The sequence below is a fragment of the Aplidium turbinatum genome, chromosome 5, assembly GCF_918807975.1.
Source record: "Aplidium turbinatum chromosome 5, kaAplTurb1.1, whole genome shotgun sequence".
In the NCBI taxonomy this organism is placed as follows: domain Eukaryota; kingdom Metazoa; phylum Chordata; class Ascidiacea; order Aplousobranchia; family Polyclinidae; genus Aplidium; species Aplidium turbinatum.
In genome coordinates this window covers 8,791,365-8,807,137 of record NC_137476.1, presented here as the reverse complement: position 1 = coordinate 8,807,137, position 15,773 = coordinate 8,791,365, and the positions used below count along the sequence as shown (strand labels likewise).

The 15,773-nt window shown below is 38.7% G+C and overlaps 1 protein-coding gene across 2 annotated transcripts in view; it reads left to right on the top strand.

The window, feature by feature from the left end:
• The window catches only part of LOC145770245 (uncharacterized), a 47,732-nt gene extending 33,531 nt beyond the window's left edge, over positions 1 to 14,201 (top strand). For both annotated transcript variants that reach the window (XM_082581842.1, XM_082581841.1), the window contains exons 22-25: positions 1,503 to 1,626; positions 2,094 to 2,219; positions 11,767 to 11,916; positions 12,516 to 14,201. In XM_082581842.1, the coding sequence (XP_082437968.1) occupies positions 1,503 to 1,626; positions 2,094 to 2,219; positions 11,767 to 11,916; positions 12,516 to 13,391 (1,276 nt within the window). In that variant the 3' untranslated portion in view covers positions 13,392 to 14,201. The remainder of the gene's footprint in view (positions 1 to 1,502; positions 1,627 to 2,093; positions 2,220 to 11,766; positions 11,917 to 12,515) is intronic.
• The last annotated feature ends 1,572 nt before the right edge of the window (positions 14,202 to 15,773 follow it).

Below are 15,773 nucleotides of genomic sequence, written 5' to 3'. Positions count from 1 at the left end.
CACGAAAACACCTTGCTTGCAATGTTGTGTGAAGAGGATGATGATATTCGAAGATTGGGTGTAAATAAAATACGAGCATTACGAGATGGCTCTACTTCTGGATGACATCGAGAAGAAAAAGATGTGATTGTTGAAGATGTTGATAATTCCAACCAAGCAATTCGAAAATTTGTTTTACCAAAACTTAATGTCAAGGCAAAGTCATATCATGAACTTACTAATTTGGCACTCGAAAGCATCACAGAGCCACCTGCTGTCAAGGACTTAAGTGATGCTGATTTAAACGTGCTGTATGACAAACCTTTGAGTTTAAAGCATCCCTGTCACAATCAAAGAGTAGAGAGACATGTCAAGCTTGTTACTGAAGCTGCTGGAGCAGTAGCTGGTTTTGAAAAACGAGATGGCATGATACGCCAGCGAATCAAATCAAGAAAACTTATGAAAAAGTTTCATACTAAGCATCAATTTACTGTCGACAAACTCTCTTAGAAAATAAATTTGACAACACATCGTATTGTGTTGTCTGATGCACTGCTTATGATTGTGTAATGTATTCCTTATGATTAATGTCCCACACGTTGATTAGTCAAGTGACAACATTTAAAGAGCTTAGCTTAAGTACCGGTAATTAGCCCAAACTACAGAGTTTCTTGTCCCAAAGTTATTTGAGCGCATCATACACAATTTTGCATCATTGTTTTGTAGGCTACAGTACCAGTATACTATAAGCCAGTGCTCCATTATCGAAATTTGAAGTGTAAGCTCAACAGTCAAGCACTGACACATGACAGAAATGAAAATTTTTCTTGTTTAAATTTTGTCATTGGTTTGTCTAAACTTGTTTTCAATTTTGTGACAGTTTTGCCCACAATATGTCTCAAATTTAGATATTTGAGCATAACTTAAATTCTATTGCTCTTAGAGCTAAAAGTTCTCTTGGAACAAATAAAAACATGGTGTTTCTGATTCCATAGAGCCAAAAATTAACTTTCTACGACACATGGATCATGAGTTATGCTATTTTTTATGATTTTGGCCCCCCCGCATACAACTTTTCAAGGTTGCACGGACAGTTAGGGGTGCAACAACTCCAAAACACCATCAGACATGTTTTTAGGTGTAGGGCCACCATTTAAGACATACTTTTTGTTGAAATTCTAAAATTTTAATTTTTCACCGCACCCTATTAGGTAGTTACGCCATAACTTCATCCACTGTCATTTGTAGATTGTTGAGTGATACACAACAAAAGTTGTATACAGAGTGATGCGTCCACAAATGGAGATCGAATTAAACCAAACTGTTGTTGTTATATCCCATCTAATCCGTAAATTGTTGTGTTGTTGTGACAAACTGTGGAGTCACTGCATTTTCTGATCCCTCCAGCAATTCATTCTTCTTGTCTTTCACAATTCCTTCTAATTTGTTGAGATTCATGTTTTTTTTTTGTCTTCTACGTGTAGTTGTCTCATCTAGAATCCCACGGACTGCTGTTGTTTCAGGTGTTCCAAATGCCTCTTCTGTGCCGTGTCGAAAGCGAAGTTAGTTGCCCATCAAAAGGCTAGCGAACATGAAGGATTCTACGTCATCAAGAGAAGTTACCCGCTGAATGCGGTGGAAGTTGAGGTAACGTCATATCCGTCGCTTCCGTCATAGCCTAAACTGTAGGTAAAGCTTGTTGAAAACTTGCATAGCCGAGTGGTGAGAGCCCTGGTACGGCACTCGAAAGGGCGCTGGTTCGACACCGCTCAAGAGCATGTGGCTGTGTCTTTGGCGAGACATTTACAAGCATGCCTGAGGGTAGACACAAACATTGTCTTCCTTGCCTTCCCGTTCATTTAATCTAAATCTTTCACCACCAGGTTTAAGCCTGGATGCGACAAACAAACGCTTTTATGTGCACTACATGCATACTGTACATTTGTTTGAATGAATAATGTCTTCAGCATCCGAGTCCCAGTCAGAAAATTAGTCTTTTTTGGCATTGATTTCACAGCTGCAGACAATGTCAAAAAGGACTCATTTGCTAGCCGTAAGGCACAACTTTGTATCACGTCATTACCTGATGCTAAAAAGCAATTTCTTTCTCGCAGAAACTGAATGCAATGGTGCGGCGTAAGTTAATCGTTTATAACGAGAAAGGCTGTTTGGAACCGTCCTCGTCTGCCAAAGGAAGAAGTAATTCCGACGATGAAGCCGTTGACGCAGAGATGAGCAAGGTATGACATGACGTGGGGGTCCGAGCTTGGGCCCGAAAATGTTTTTTAAGGTGTTTGTGAATCCATCGATTTTTGAATTGAATACGTAAATTCAAAAAGGGCCCAACGCCATTTTTTTTAAATTTTACTTGGTGCTTTTCCGATTCCTTTTAATGCCTTCTAAGTCATACCTGAAAAAACTGCCAAATTTTTCAAGTCTAAACATAAAAAATACCTTTTTCAATATATTGTTCACATCACCCATGACTACAAGAAAAGGTTGGGAACCATTGACGTAATGTGTTGAACGCAGCACATTTTCGTTATGTTACAAATATTTTATATTTAATTCTTACATACTGAGTTGCATAAGCTTCGTAGACATCCTTGTGCGTTTTAGTCGAACGCCTGGCTTCATTTAATTACTGAATTACTTAGGATTGTAAACAGATAGCTGAGCAACAATACGACATTTAACAAATTAACATCATAACACAAAGATAAAATAAAGCGAACGTTTTCACCCATACACATAGTCCTTTCTCCTCTGAACCTAAGTCTCTTACTTGATCCGTTGTGTTGTGTAGGGTTATAGGCGAATTCTTCGTAAACAATTCTTCGTAAAGCAATTCTTCGTAAGCAATTCTTCGTAAAACAATTGAGTGACCTAAAGGTAGAGTGGCCCAAGTCAACTTGGACCGAAAATGAGTTTTTGCTTCCATAGGAACAACAAAAGATGCGAAATTTTTTTGGGAAAATTGGGAAGTTCTATCGTTAGAAAAAAATATGATCCAAGTAAACTTGGTTCATCACTGAAAAAAATTACAAATCCAACAGTGGCCCAAGTCTACTTGGTTTGTATTTGTTATCAAAACTAACCAATAGTACAGTGGACCACATTTACTTGGTTTGCAATACGTGAAGAAAATTACAAAAGCAATAACAGCTCAACATCTGTAATAACAGTATACTCTTCCACAACTTAGTAAATTGAGTTGGCATGGTAACAATGACACTTGTCGGAAACCCAGCGTTGCAGTACTGTTCCACAATAAGTCAATGGGGATTTGTCTCTGCATTGTTGTGTCATAATGCATACGAACGAGCAAGTGTGTTCGCGACGCTGAAATTCCACGTGCAACTGCAAAGAACAAACGCTAGGAATACTAAGGGCCATTGCGCACCAAGATTATGCTGTTATATTACAGGCATACTGTAGACACTAGACAGTGTCTGCTAATTAGAACAGACACAGCCTGCCAGGCGCTTAAGTAGCGCAGCGCGGGAATGTCAGTTTCTTACGCAGTGACACCAAATGGTGGCAGTACGTGAGCGATCTGTCTGGTGTCACCATAAGGTACTTTGGTTCAGGGCAGAAGGACAGAGATTTTCCGTTGTTCTGGACATGTATCTCAGGATAAGCTTCCCGATTGTGCAGGTGGAAAGCTGCTGCCACATTTTTGGTATGCTGAGTTTCAGTCGCCAGTTTTGGAGATAAGCTGAAAGGGTTTGCATTGCATGTCCTGGCTCAAGGTGTCTTCTAGATTTCCCACGACTTCGTGAAGTGGAGAATTGCCAGGTCGTCCGCATAAGCGCATTTTGCGGAGACTGTGGTTGGCAGGTTGTGGGTGTGGATGTTGAAACGAATTGAAGCCAGGACCGATCCCTGTGGGACGCCGTTTTTCAGACGTCTCAGTCTGCTTCTCCGTGAGTTGCCAGTGGTGAGGGTGAAGCTTCGATTCCTGACAAGTTCCATAATCACACGGACCATATGTCGGTCAGGAAGCAGGTAAAGCAGCTTGCAAGTAAGGCCGCGATGCCATACGGTGTCATAGGCAGCTGTGAGATCTAGAAAGACAGCACCGGCCTTTTTTTGCCTCAAAGCAGTCCTCGATGTTTGGGTCAAGAGGGTAACCTGATCGACGGTGGATTTTCCGCGCCGAAATCCAGCTTGCTCTTTTAGAAGGAGCGGGTTGATGATTGAGTTGACGCGGGCATAGATCAGCCAGACTTTTTGAAAGGAACACAGAGTAGGGATATCGGACGATAACTCCTTGGGTCCTCCAGTGGCTTGTGAGGTAATCACATTATACAACAAGTAATCACATATACAACAAGGATGGCAACTACCGTACTAAAGCTCTTCTCCAGATTTTTGGGATTGTAAGGTGGTGTGCTAAGAAAGCTTTCGCAAAATGAGAATCTGGAACAAGTATTTGGAAGGTGATTTGGGAATGTAACTAGAGTCTTATCTATAGTGAAAGTGTTCCAATTTAGCGCAGGATTCGTGTTGAACTTTGAACAAGCTAAGGCAGTGCATGTTGTAGCATACATACATAATGCAATATGATTGACAAAATATCATCATCAGTCAACATGCATAACATAAAATATTATGAGTGTATAAATTCCATAACATTAACAAAATAGAACTTAATTCCCATCTCTCTGTTGGTTCTTTATTCGCATTATACAATAGCTGATACCAACAGCCCATACTGAAATTTAATGAGATAATTGTCTGGTTACAGGGCAAGGGAAGTTTTTATCGGGTTTATCCTTGAACCACTGGAATATTGCTTTCCATTTTCACTCCATGCTACCGGGTTTTACATATTGTCATTTACACTTGCATTGAAAACTTTAGAGTGAATCGTCAATGAGCACATGTCTTTACTTTTAATGCTACTGAGGATACCAATAGAAAAACGGAAACATGCAAATATTTATAAACCGATGTAGATCAATTTAATATACCTGTACAGTGTACAGTGTACACCAGTCATATAGTTATTTCAGCAATGTACGGAAGCATGTACTTGTATAATCAATTTACAATTCTTTTCAGAGAATACTTGTTGTATATGTGATTGCAGTGAAAGTTACAGCATTTTATTTCGGTACACGACATCTGGGCGAAACCCTCTTGGGCGACAGTCGAAGTGGGCCACGGCTTATGTGGGTGACGGCCAAAGTGGGCGATGGTAGCGAAAGTTTAGCCGTTCGGAACGGTGGTGACACCTATATAATTTATCTAGTTGCTTTGCGACGTCACGGTTCATCGTGAAGCTTAAGAGAAACCCCTAAGAAAAGAGCCAAACCAAGACCTCCCAAGAGGAATGGCCAAAAAGTGGTTGACATCAGTTTTGAGCGCTCCTTTCCCGTTATCGAAACTTGTCAGTCGCAATACCGATGCTGATGGTGCATTTTGTTGAAACATTTTTCGGTATAAGCGACAGGCAGAAGAATCATCCGGCAACCACTGCAAAGTTCTGATTCCGTGTGACTTCATGTAATGAACGTGGGCACTTAAAATAAAATCATTTACTGCAGTAAAAGCTACTAATTTGCGTGTGGTTAATACAAGCTGTGTCCTCTGCTACTGAACGTCAACTGATAGTTTTTAATCCGAATGCTCTTAACTAGGGGTGCACACACCACTAAGGGGTGCGAGACCTGTGCCTCGGCGGTGCGGGGATGCTGAATTATCAAGGTTTGTTATAATATGACGTAAGAAGCAAAGTTGTTTTACCAGGTTTCAACAAAAATTTCGAACTGTAGGCGACTATTACTTTTCAGCCAATCCTAGGAGGGGGTGCGAGAACTGGTTGGTAATTTCAAGGTGGTGCCGACAAGGCAAAAAGTTAAGAACTGCTGCTCTAGAGATCAGCAGTTCACAGAACACATTGTGACTGACAGTCATTACATTTTAAGACTTGAAGTAACACGAAATCAGAACTTTGCAGTGGTTGCCGGATGATTCTTCTGCCTGTCGCTTATACCGAAAAATGTTTCAACAGAATGCACCATTGTTATAGTCGTCATCTACGTTGAATATATGTAACTCGTGACCAGCGTCACTACATAATCACAGTTCAGCGTTTTCTGGTACAGACGTTGGAATTGATTACCACCGCACTGCGCGTGTAATCAATTGAGTGTTCTGTACCACGTTCCTCAGTTGATTGCTTTGCGTTTCTTTCTTGATATATATTGAGTTGTTTTTGTGCACATAAACCAGTAAGTAACAAGAGGTAAATGGTTTTCTCACTTGGTTGGCTATCGCTACAATTATTATTGTTTATTTTATATTAAACGTCTGGAAATACAACAACCATCAACATCGGTATTGCGACTGACAAGTTTCGATAACGGTTAAGGAGCGTTCAAAACTGATGTCAACCACTTTTTGGCCATTCCTCTTGGGAGGTCTTCGTTTGGCTCTTTTTTTTAGGGGTTTCTCTTAAGCTTCACGATGAACAGTAACGCCGCAAAGCAACTAGATAAATTATATAGGTCACCACTGTTTTAAACGGCTAAACTTTCGTTACCGTCGCCCACATGGTCCGTCGCCCAAGAGGGTTTCGCCCAGATCGTGTACCGTTTTATTTATGGTTGCTTATTGAGTTTTGATGATGTCATGAGCTAGATCAGAATGCTGAACTTTGAAGTAAAAACGTTTTTACGAAAATTTTTGGTACCAGTTGCTTGCCAAACGATTCATTATATTAAGCGTAAGTCAAATTTATCCTTCCCCAATCCAAAAATATGCGTTGCAATTATCCAGTGGATAAAATTTCATTAAAAGATGCATTTATTTATTTTTTTTTATTCGAATTTTTTTAGATGGGCCAGTTTACTGTTGGGAAATTATGAATTTTTGCAAAACCAAGTAAACTTGGGTCACTTTTTTTCGCTAAAAATACAAACAGTAGAGTGACCCAAGTATAAAAAAAGCTAATAAAAAAAAAACGTGACGTCATATGACCACACAATTTTCCGAAAAAATTTTTGTAGTCATATGAATTATTCCCTGTACTTCACTGGATAGATTCAACTTCACCTTCATAGTAAAAAAAGTGCCTAACTTTGAAGTCGATTTACTCAAAATGAAGATTTTCGACTTGGGCCACTCTACCTTTAGGTCACTCAATTGTTCGTAAACAGTTGTTGGTGAAATGAAATCCGTAAAAGAATGTTTCGTAAAGCATTTCTTCGTATACATCAAATCTCCATTGCATGCACGAATAAATGCTTTGGGAAGAATTGTTTTACAAAGAATTAACTTTACGAAGAACTGTTTACGAAGAAAACGTCGGACACCGTTGTGTAGTTATTTTGTATGTGAGCAAGATAGGCAGTCTTTCAATGTTTAGATTAAACAATAATTGCGATGTTATATTGTGTTTCTCTAGTATTTTCTTGAGCTATGTATAATTATTTTTCTTTTAAAGGCTTGAAAAGGACTATATGTACTGTAATGTACGAGTATATGGTCGAAAACGTTCACTTTATTTTATTTTTGTGTTATGACATTAAATGTCGTATTTGTTGCTGAGCCTATGCCTGTTTAATGTTTATAGTTGAAAAAACAACCTCTCTACTCAAGTTATACTTAGGACTGGTTTTAAAATGACCAACCTTAACCTAACCAGAGACCAAATAACATAATTTCATTTAGTTCGATGCTCGATTGACTAATCAATGTTTAATTATTGATTGGTAAATTCCTTCATAACAGGGATCCCACTCGGCATAAAATCATAAACAATCATAAAATTTTGCTTGATTTGAAAAAAGTCATAAAGTAGCAAAAAATTTAGACACAATCATAAAAAATCATAAAATTTAGTTGTGATGGAGAACTGAGCAAGTAAAAATCAAAAAAAGGATATAGTGTAATAATGTGTAACAGTTCCAACCATGATAACAGCATAATTATTTGTGTAACGATTGTGATGCCGTCTGTTGAATACGCTGATTTAGGATAACATGTGGTTGCGTAATCAAGTCCAGCGTTGCCTGTGGAGCTGGAATTAGAAAAGGAGCGTAGCTAGATACTTCCATTGCATGTTTTAAAGTGCCTCTGACAGGTAAATAAATTCGCTAAATTTACCTAAGATACCAAAAAGATGACACTAACAAACTTCCCTGACCAGCAAATCGTAAAAAATATCAACAGGCTACTAAGTTACACGCTTGCAAACTTTCGTTGACATCGGCGAATCTGGCACTCAGTCAATTGCGAAAATAAAAACGGCAACACCGCTGTGACGTCACAGTAAGCGGGAAGGATACATTCTTTCTCTGTGATGACTTGGTAAAGTATGGTACGGCTACTGCAAAACGTGAATGTGTAGGGCTCTGTTGGTCTAAATCTAAAGCATGTGCAAATTAAGAATTACCGAAATGAAAAAGTGAACTTATTACTACTATTAGGTTTCGATCAAATAGGTTGAGTTTACTTTTATCAAACAGCATCTCAATTCAATTGAAATTGCAGTTTCATAGGGCTACACTTTTCATACTTTTTTATTTGTCCTAATCTGGCTATAGCCATTTGCAGTGTAACAACAGTACGGTATCTCACAAACAGTACCTTTAATTTATGATTGAGGCAATGCCTACAAATTGCTGTTTATGTGACATTGTCAGTGACAAAGACCGTGTGCTTTCTTTTCCCACTTTCCCACAAAACAAGGTACTGAGAAGAAAATGGTCAAAGTTTTCTTCAAGTGTTCGAAAGTGGGATGGGCCATACAAAAATAGTCGTATATGTTCACTTCACTGAAGATGATTTTGTTAATACCACTCAAGTAAAAATGCCTACAGGCATGTGTTGGAGTGTATACTACAAGGTGATGCTCTCGGAAGCAACAATCGGATTGTGGTGCCGTCATGCATTGTTTGGCGAATCCGAAACAATTTTCCAGATCCAGATTGCCGTTACACAGGATTTCAATGGCCAACTGAAGGCACATTATTAGAGAGAGAGAGGACTTTTATTTATTTTTGAATAGTGATGATGAATTAAATATGAATGATGATTCGTACGATTTCTTTATTTTTCACTTCAAGTCTATTTTAGGTTTTGTAGGAACGTATCCAGTACAGTTTTATTAAACTGCAAAAAACAATAAATCTTCGAAAAAAGCAACCGCTTGTACCAACTCCGACCAAACTGTGATCCACCAATTACATCTAGGAAGCGTTTGTTTCATCCATTGCAAACGACGTCCACTTAGGATGACGTAATACCACCAAAGTCGTCCCAGAGCAGTGAAATATGGAGTTTCGCTTGTGGTGGCGCTGCGGAGCAGTCGTTTGATTAAATTACGCCCTAACCAGTCGAGCCACGAGGTTAAGATTAAAAAGTTTGCTAAGTGTAATTCTGCGCTAGGAAATGCTTTAAAAAGTTACTATACTTGGATCCAACCTGTCAGGGGCACTTTAAACATCATTAGACATCAGGGTTGTCGGTATTTTACCCGACCCAAAAATCCCACTTAACAAAAAAACAAAAAAAAACATAAAAAACCCAGAGCATCATATTTGTCCAATTTTTATCAGAAAATTGAAAAAATGAACTAAAGTACTACAAGGTACTTAAAACAAACTTCAAATTAGGACTTAAGGATGTGATTGTGAAGGAAATTTCCAAGGATAAATTGAAAACACAGTGGATATTTCTGTACACAAAAATCAAGTAATGCCACTTTGTACTACACTAAAATTCATTTATGCAAGAAGGCCTCATAGCTAAACAGCCCTAGGGCATTATTTTATTGAGTTATGCCAGCATGTACTGTGAGTGAGAGGCACTTCATTGGTAAAAAGTAGTATTTGAGGTGAAATAAGCATGAATCTACCTTTTTTGCATCTTTTTTAAATAAAACCCCCCAAAAAAACGGGTTTTTCTCAACCCTGTTAGACATAGACAAATAGACACTTACAAGATTTCAAGACATTGCAGTTATTGTGGGAAAATGGTGAAAGGATAATTTGACAGCAATGTTTTGGGAAAAAGCGTAGAGGCATTTACAAGCAATGTGTTACTCAGGCCTCGAAATTCAAGGCGGACATGTCCTTAAATCTTGAGTGGGACTTGTGACTTACTTCTTGAAGGTTTTGCCTAAGCAAAAAAAAATTCAAGTCAAACATTGCATCCACCCAGAGATACAAAAGGATTTCAGAAGCATTAAAGGATCTGATTGAAGCTTATATTTCATTTGTATCATTTGCTTCTGGTGACTTTGAACGGTTTTTAGTTCTGTTCCAATATGAAGAGCCACTGATTCACATTCTTTACTCAGCAATGTGCTATCTGATCACGGCTTTGCTTAGTAAATTTATCAAAAAGAAGAACATACCATCCACAGAGGCAGAAAATCTTGTGCTTGATGTCACAAACAAAGAACTTCAGAAGCCGTTGAACTTGATTTATGCTGAAACACGAGAAAAAATTTTAGTCAGTGATATTGCAGTCTTTACTGAAGCTGACAAGAAGAAATTTAAATCTGACTGTCTAAACTTTTTTGTGGTTGCTACAAGTTACCTTTTAGTTTACATCATTTGCCATTACATTCATCTGTTATTAAGCAGGCACAATTTTTGCACCCAGAAAAAAAAATGTTGTTGGAGCTACAACTTCTATCATCAGTCCAACTTGGACAGTATCCAATTGCCTTGAAAAGTGCCATGCAATTGATGTATCTGATTCAAGAGAAGAGCTTTATGATGAGGCAAGACTGCAGTGGTTACGGTATCAATCTGAGGATATTCTAGATGAGTTTTACTAAAAGACTGATCTTGAAAGTAACAAATACACCAATTCCCAATCTTCTTACTGGACTCAAGCACTAATCAAATGTGGTATAACAGTAACACCCCTACCAAAAGTGTCTTCCTACAAGAGAATTGACTATTATTGGACAAAAATTGGAGGCCTGTTAGATGATGCTGGGATAAAAAAATATTCGCAACTATTTGGTCTGGCGAAATGTTTTCTAACATTAAGTCACGGTAATGCCAGTCCTGAAAGAGGTTTCTCCATTTTCTCCTCCATAAACATTTGATTGATTCACATAGAAGTTCTCTTAAAGAAATCACAATTGTTGCACTGAGAATGGTGGAAGATGAACTAAATCGGTATGATGATGAAGTAAACTTTCCCATTAACAGAACACTAGTTTCAGAAGTGAAGGGTGCTCGTGCAAAAGTATATGGCTGACCTTGAGCAGGAAAGAGCTCTGGATGAAAAATTGAGAAAAGAGAAAGAAAGTGCTTAGGCTACTGTCGAAGCCAACAATATGGCAGAAAAACAAAAGAGAATCGAAAAAATTGAAGATGAAATTAAAAAAACTGAAGCAAGCATTAAAGCTGCTGATGAAATTATTGGAAATGGGCATGCAAAGCTTCAGGAGGCATTGTCAAACAAAGCGTTGGATCGGAAAGGTCTTCAAGCAGCTAAAGCAAGAATCGAAAATCATAAAAAAGCATAAAATTTTGATGAAAAATCATAAAAAAAAATCATAAAATAACCAAAACAAATCATAAAAAATCATAAAAATGTTGACTTTTTTGGCATAAAATCAAAAAAAAATAGGAAAATCTTGAGTGGAACCCCTGTTCATAGTACCCATTACAGACATGTGGAAGGATGTCTAATTGTCCATGTTATTGTGCCAGCATTCGAAACCTCACGCTGTTAGCAGGCTTTTGTGTAGATGTTTTTAGATTTGAAATTGCAAATTACCTCACCCGCTTATGACGTAATACTTGTACACAGGAAGTCAGCTCTTCTCCAGCGTCATCTAGCAGCAAGGGATCGTGGAACTTCTGCAAGTTGTGTAACTCAGCTTTCCTAGACAAGGCTACTTATACCTCGCATATGGAACATTGTGGTTCAAATGCTGGCGCATGGATAAAGCAAGAACAGGTTTTTCTTTTGATAATACCGAAAACTCACCATTTCTTGACGCATTGGTAGAGTGGTGTCAGATGAACTTCTGTTTTTTTAAGACAATAGAAGTAACACTAAACAGAATAAAATTGTTCACCAGGCATTTAATTATAAAATAATATTTTGGTTTTTCTGGTGACTGCAAACCAGGTTGTCATTCTCATCATTTTGCTGTAACCTAGTTTGCAGTCTCCTGAAGAACGCAAAATATTGTTTTATAATAATATTGAAGTAATGTTACAGAATATCCCATTTTAGCACAGATTATTGAAATTGTAAGCTATGGTCGTGACCTTGGTCCAAGCAAGAGCAAAAAATACATTTTCTATCTTATTCTAGAGTGGATCCTTAACGAAAATTGGAAGTATTTTATACCTCAATATTTTTTCACGAGCATCAGCACAAGAGGCTGTGCTGCTTTTGCTTGTAAACATTTTTTATCTCATGTATCTATGTTTTATCTATATTCTGTAGTTATCTATGTTTTTATGACATTTAGCCGTTTCTGCTTTGGTATCGTTGAACACTTTTTTAATGTTTTCAACAATTTATCCAACTCTATCATTTACTTTTAGGATACCGTCAAAGATAAGGAATATTCAGAAGAAGATATTGATTCTGGAAAAACATCTCCTGTTTCCGAAGATGACGCATCGTTCGACGGAGAAGAGTCTTCACAAAACGATAAAATGTCAACATTAGACAGAATCTTCAGAAAAATCTCCTCGGGAGATGCAGACATCGACATTCAAGATGCAAGTGATATTGACTCCATGGCTGGCTCTTCCAATGAAAAGCCTCTCATCATGTCCTCTACCACCACCATGAGACCAACAAGGAAAGTGAAACCGCAGAAGCGGAACCGGTTGCTTGACGTCATAGCAGGCCTGTCCGCGGGAAATCCTGGACACAAAGATGCTGGACATCAGGACTTTTCTTTTCCAGACATCCTGGAGCCAGGTTCATCTAAAAGTCCAAGTGATGCTGGAGAAGAAGATTTGGTGGCAAACGTTTTTCCAGATAAGGATGTCGAGATGTTGGATTCCGTATCTGAAGCTTCCCCTGCTGGAGATGCCGATTGCGATGCTGGAGGTGTTAAAGATTTTATTGAGCTCCCCATTCGCAGCGTTAAGGAAGAGGTCAACTCCTTGGACACGTCTGTGAATGGATTGAAGGAGGATGTAGATAACGAAGCAATGCTATCAGTTAAACTCGAAGCAATGGAAGACAACAATCAAGATTTACAACAATGTCCAGTTGGAATCACAGAAAGAATCACGACGTTGAAAAAAGACAATTCTCCCACTCCAGATAAAGATGAACCCTTCCCACAAAGTGCGGTGGAGCCCATACAAAATGGCTCCAGCACAAATTGTGATCGCGAGATGGTGGATCCCCTGAATCAGAAAGAGGTTGATCAAGAAGAGCAAGAAGAAGATGTGGTTGCTTAGGAGTAGCCGTAACCATGACGTTTCTATTGACACAAGTTGTGCTTCTGCTTGGCAGAGGCTTTGAAATGGATGCTTCGTCAATTCTTCTGCAACAATCCTTTTTGGCGCAGTTGACATGAGAATTGAGAAGATGTGCCCTTCGTCCTATCACGATTAGTGTGATGAAAACGAGGTTGATTTGTGTATTACAATTTGACGTCAACAAATACTAACGTCACAAGGGTATCAGAATGTGACGTCATAATACATGATCGACTTTATGCTGGTCAATTGGCACTTTGTCATGTAATTTTGATTTTAGCTGTTGTTTTATCGTCAGCTTGCCATCCTCTGCCTATTTGCTATAACCTTCATATTGACGTCTCGAAGAACTGGTGAAACGACTCTTTGAATTCGGTTCACTGAGTAGACAATTATCGGCCTGTTCCTAAACTTATCAGGCTTTCATAAATTATCTCACCAAAAGAGTTTGGGTTGCCATACGCGATATGTGACCACGCCAAAAATGGTAAACCGATACTTTTGAAAAGCCTAAGGTCAAACCTACTAAAACGTAAAGAGTCTTATACTCTCTGTGCTAGGTTTAGGTTTACTTGCATTGCTGGGATAGACTAGCAAGCCAACTTGCTAGTTCCACTTCTTAATACTGCTTTAAACAACCGAATAATCCAGAGTGCTAATTTTTTGTTTTTATGTAAGCAAATGTTTTTGTGGCTTTGTCATTGCTTTTTTTTGTTCAATGCCTAGACAAAATACATGTCGTTGACATTCTGTTGCTCTTCATGGAAAAGTAAAATTCAGTTCGTCAGATGAAGCTGTCAAGGTCTGCTTTGCAACTGGTGTGTGGACCTTTACAAACTGAAGATACTATTTTCAGGAACATTTACGTCCATTCGTAGCGTTGCAATTAGGGCTACAACGTCCAATACACAAAAAAAGAGAGTTCTTGGCTGCTAATTGCAAGCAACTAAATAAAAGCTTAGCCTACAAACTGAGTGTCATTACAATATTAAAAACAACGGTTATTATTTGTCAATTAAGAGTTTGCGATATTCTTAAAGTGTTAATTTGGTAAATGTTTATCTTCAGAATGTAAAAGCCTCCTTGAAAGTTCAATCCTGGCATTTGTATACTGTGGACGTGGAGGCTTTAAACGCTAAAAACAGGCCAGTTACTGAAATCAACAGTTCAGAATTTATTGTGAGGCTACTGCATGGTTAATTATTCCTTTCAATAGAAGCCGCTGGGTCTCTGCCATTGCAGAACTACCCTAAAAACGCGTTACTGAAGCGTACATCTCGAAGATTGAACCAGCGTTGCTTAATCTTATACAAATTCTTCGTCTGATTTCGTCAATGCAAATATTTCACCAGCCGATATCAATCAGAATGATTTTCTTGATTTAACCGTTAACTTGGAATGACGCAGCATGGATCGTGGAAGCACCATTCATGTCTTGTGTCTCCAAACTCCAAAGTGAAGCCGATTGGTGAGTAGTTAAATCTCAAGTGGCACAAATGAGTATATTTATGTCATTTATCGCGGAAAGTCTTCGAGGTGGCGTAGGCTAGCCTAAGCTGGAAGAGATAACCAATTAAGATCATCATCTGCTGACACAAACTTTGTAGCCTATACCGCAGAGGTGGGCATTTTCGCGCTACTTTTTTGGTAAAAGTAGCGGTAGCGGCTCTACTTTTTAGCTGGAGTAGCGGCGCTATTTTTTCCAAAGTAGCGGGTAAGGCGCTACTTTTTTTCAGTCGCATTCCCGCTACTTTTTAATTTAAATTGAAAAAAATGCTTGTTTTTTTGCAATACTGGCGTGGTCAAGCAGCTATATAATCGGCTTGGTTGCAAAGTTTCGGTCTTTTCTAGCTGACGTCAACTTCTTCGGCGAATATCTCCGTGTGATGAAGCCTATCTGCCAGGCTTTAGACATTCTTCAGGGCGAGTCCAAGGCATATTACGGAGTCTTGCTTTCAACCGTCACAATTTTCGAGAAGAAGTTGACCGAGATCAGTGATCTTGTGACCTGTGAGGAGTTGAAAGTGAAAGTCCTTGAAGGGGTGAAGAAACGATTCAACAAGTGCTTCAACAACATGAAATGCGTTATGGCATCATGTCTTCATCCCTCCTTCAAGACGTCGTGGCTACAATTTGTGCACTACGTTTCCACGGGTGATGCTGACGCACTGCGAGAAAAAGTAAAAACAGATGTAAGTTGAAGGCTACTATTGAGACTCCATTGTACATGGATTTATTTAGTAGGCCAAAACTTTTATTTTCTCTGGGAAATCTATAAATAGCCCTTTTACTAACTTGCAAGCTGTATGCAATTAGGCTACAAGCAGGGGCGCCGGAACGATTTTTGACTGGGGGGGCAAG